The 2,468-nt window shown below is 31.6% G+C and overlaps 1 protein-coding gene across 1 annotated transcript; it reads right to left on the bottom strand.

Moving 5' to 3' along the window:
* Nucleotides 1-30: 30 nt before the first annotated feature.
* LOC106773422 (B3 domain-containing protein At4g01580-like) lies at nucleotides 31-1,136 on the bottom strand. Its single transcript, XM_022785929.1, has 5 exons — nucleotides 1,056-1,136; nucleotides 682-967; nucleotides 425-564; nucleotides 222-339; nucleotides 31-41 (listed from the first exon to the last, which is right to left on the bottom strand). The coding sequence occupies exons 1-5, from the start codon at nucleotides 1,134-1,136 to the stop codon at nucleotides 31-33; spliced, it is 636 nt and encodes a 211-aa protein (XP_022641650.1).
* Nucleotides 1,137-2,468: the final 1,332 nt, after the last annotated feature.

Raw genomic sequence — 2,468 nt, 5'->3', positions numbered from 1 at the left:
AACTGTTCTAGCTCAAGCTCTAATGCACTTTCATCCTAATCCTAAACATAACAGTAAATTTTAAATGTCTAATACTACAATATCTTTTTCCTTCATGCAGACCTATTAGTTGTCTCTCTAAAAAACATAAACTTTAAAAATACAATTATCCTTGTTAATCAATTCAAATATACAAATATCTCCTTCCTTCAATTCATTTTCCGTAAGAAACAGACGAATACCAGCACCGAATCTATAACGAGCATTATTAAATAACATCCTTTTTCTCCACGATGTTTCCCCACGCTGCAGCACCACGTACTCCTTCTTTTCAATAATGCCTTCTAGATCTGGTACGTTCTGCATAAGATATATTTTTATTGTAAGAGTTTGAATGTAGAGCAGAACCAAACACTAAATCAACATGTGTTTAAGATTTACCCACCATCCGATATTCCATGACATGAGAAGGTGTGATGACAACAGTGAAAAAGGGATTGCATGAAATGAAATTGCATGCTACTTCTCTTGCCCTGGTTTCATTTGGCTGCTTCAGAGATGAAGTTCTTTGAACAGACCTCTCACCTTTGGAATAAAATTCACGTACTAAACCAGTCAACGACATGTTTTGTGAAGAATCTGAAATTTTCTGAGATGAAATAAATATAAAGATAACAAAGCAAACAAACAATGAATCCTTACCTCCTATTTGTTCAGGGTTCTCTTCTTCGTGTGGATAGTCCATTTCTACTCCACTTTGTTTACATATATTTACATTGATCTGATCTGTTCCTACGTATTCAAAGAAAACAAAATCTCCGTGGTCCAAGGAATGATGTTCCGTAAATTCATTCCACCCCTCTTTCAGCAAAATCTCACCGCTTTCATTTTCCCAAATCACTTTCCATTGAGTTTGATTTGGAAGGTTCATGAAGAAAGGATTTTGCAGACCATCTCCATATTTGGCTGTAAACATATTTGGTATTTTCTGCAAAAGGAAATTGGCGATTAGTGGNTTATGATGCTCATAAATCTCTATTAGTATACATGTAAATATAAACCATAAGAATACTTACAACAGTTTGAAGATTCGTTCTAAGAATAACTTTAAAAAAGGAGATGGGCAACATAGGAGCCCTCTGAGTCTCAGATGCCATGCGTATAATAGGAGCCAGAAATGAAGAAATGTCGCCGGTAAAGATGGTGATGGGTGGTTCTGATGGGTTGGAGCCAGAAATGAAGAAATGTCGTCGGTAAAGATGGTGATGGGTGGTTCTGATGGGTTGTATATAAAAGAAGGAAAATGGTGCCTGTCAAATCACTGTACAATCTGGAAGGCATTAAATTGTCGTAAATGTGATGTGATTGATAGATGATCTTAATTGTTCTTGGTCTCAAATTCTTTTTCTATCAACCATTTTTTTGTAAGCAAATATATTATACACTGCCTTTGCTTTTTTAATTACNTTACCTTAAAAAAGAAATACACTAGAGCAACAGGCCACGCCTTTGCCTTTGCTTTTAGTTACCTTTGACTTTTAGTTCTCACGCTTAGCAAGGCTGTATGGAATGAACTTTGTTATGGATCCACCTCGGGATGCATTTGCCAGTGCAAACTTTTTAGAATTATTAGTTTGTTGATTTTGTTATTTATAGAATACTTTGTATTGTAAATAAAATTACAGAACTAAAGAGTTATTGTTCTTCAATAAGAGAGAACTAAAAGAATTTTTGTAATACAATGTTATTCTAAATATGNTAATTTGTGAATATGTATAACTTTCCATTTTATAAATGATTTTATCTTTGGGTCGTAAAAATNATTAAATTTCCATCCCAGTTGGTCATAATCAGATAACTTTTGGAAAGTTGAATATTAACTGAACCATTTTTCAGTTTTCTTTTTCAAACAAAACTCATATTTATTAAATTGATGAAAATAATAAATTTTGAAAAGTCTCATACCATCTAAGATACCTTTTGGAATGAACGTTAATAATTATATAATAGATTCTAAATTTATAATTTTAGTGGATATAAATCAAAGATATTCTAAATTTGTATTTGAATTTTTTTTTGTATTTCTATAATAAAGTTTTGTATATTATGAGGTTTTTAAAATTTGAATCATCATAAAGTTTTGTATACTATAAGCAAACAAAGTGCGATTTTAAAATTACTTTGCAATCATGAAACAAAATAATTATTATTTNAACACATAATCATTCCTAAATTATCTGAAATTAAAGATATATCTAAAAAATAGAAAATGTAACAAAACAAAAAACATTAGAAAATTAAACACTTTAATTCCTTTTTAAGTATTCTTGNCGAATTTGAAGAAGCTTCTTCCAAGAAGGACGAGAGGAGATATCGTTCGACCATCTGGAAAGGTTTGGAGAAGCAAATAGTGGAGCAGTGTAAGTGATATTGACCAAGTTATGAACACTTGGAAGATAGATTTAGATAACAACATCTGCGCAATTGTT

The sequence above is a fragment of the Vigna radiata genome, chromosome 9, assembly GCF_000741045.1.
Source record: "Vigna radiata var. radiata cultivar VC1973A chromosome 9, Vradiata_ver6, whole genome shotgun sequence".
NCBI lineage: Eukaryota > Viridiplantae > Streptophyta > Magnoliopsida > Fabales > Fabaceae > Vigna > Vigna radiata.
Note: the sequence above shows the minus strand (reverse complement) of the source record. Positions and strands in the feature narration are given on the sequence as shown.

Coding starts and splice junctions, on each gene's coding strand:
- LOC106773422 (XM_022785929.1), bottom strand. CDS start 1,136: ATGGCATCTGAGACTCAGAGGGCTCCTATGTTGCCCATCTCCTTTTTT. Junction 968..1,055: donor GAACGAATCTTCAAACTGTT/GTAAGTATTCTT, acceptor TTCCTTTTGCAG/AAAATACCAAATATGTTTAC. Junction 565..681: donor GAACCCTGAACAAATAGGAG/GTAAGGATTCAT, acceptor TTTATTCCAAAG/GTGAGAGGTCTGTTCAAAGA.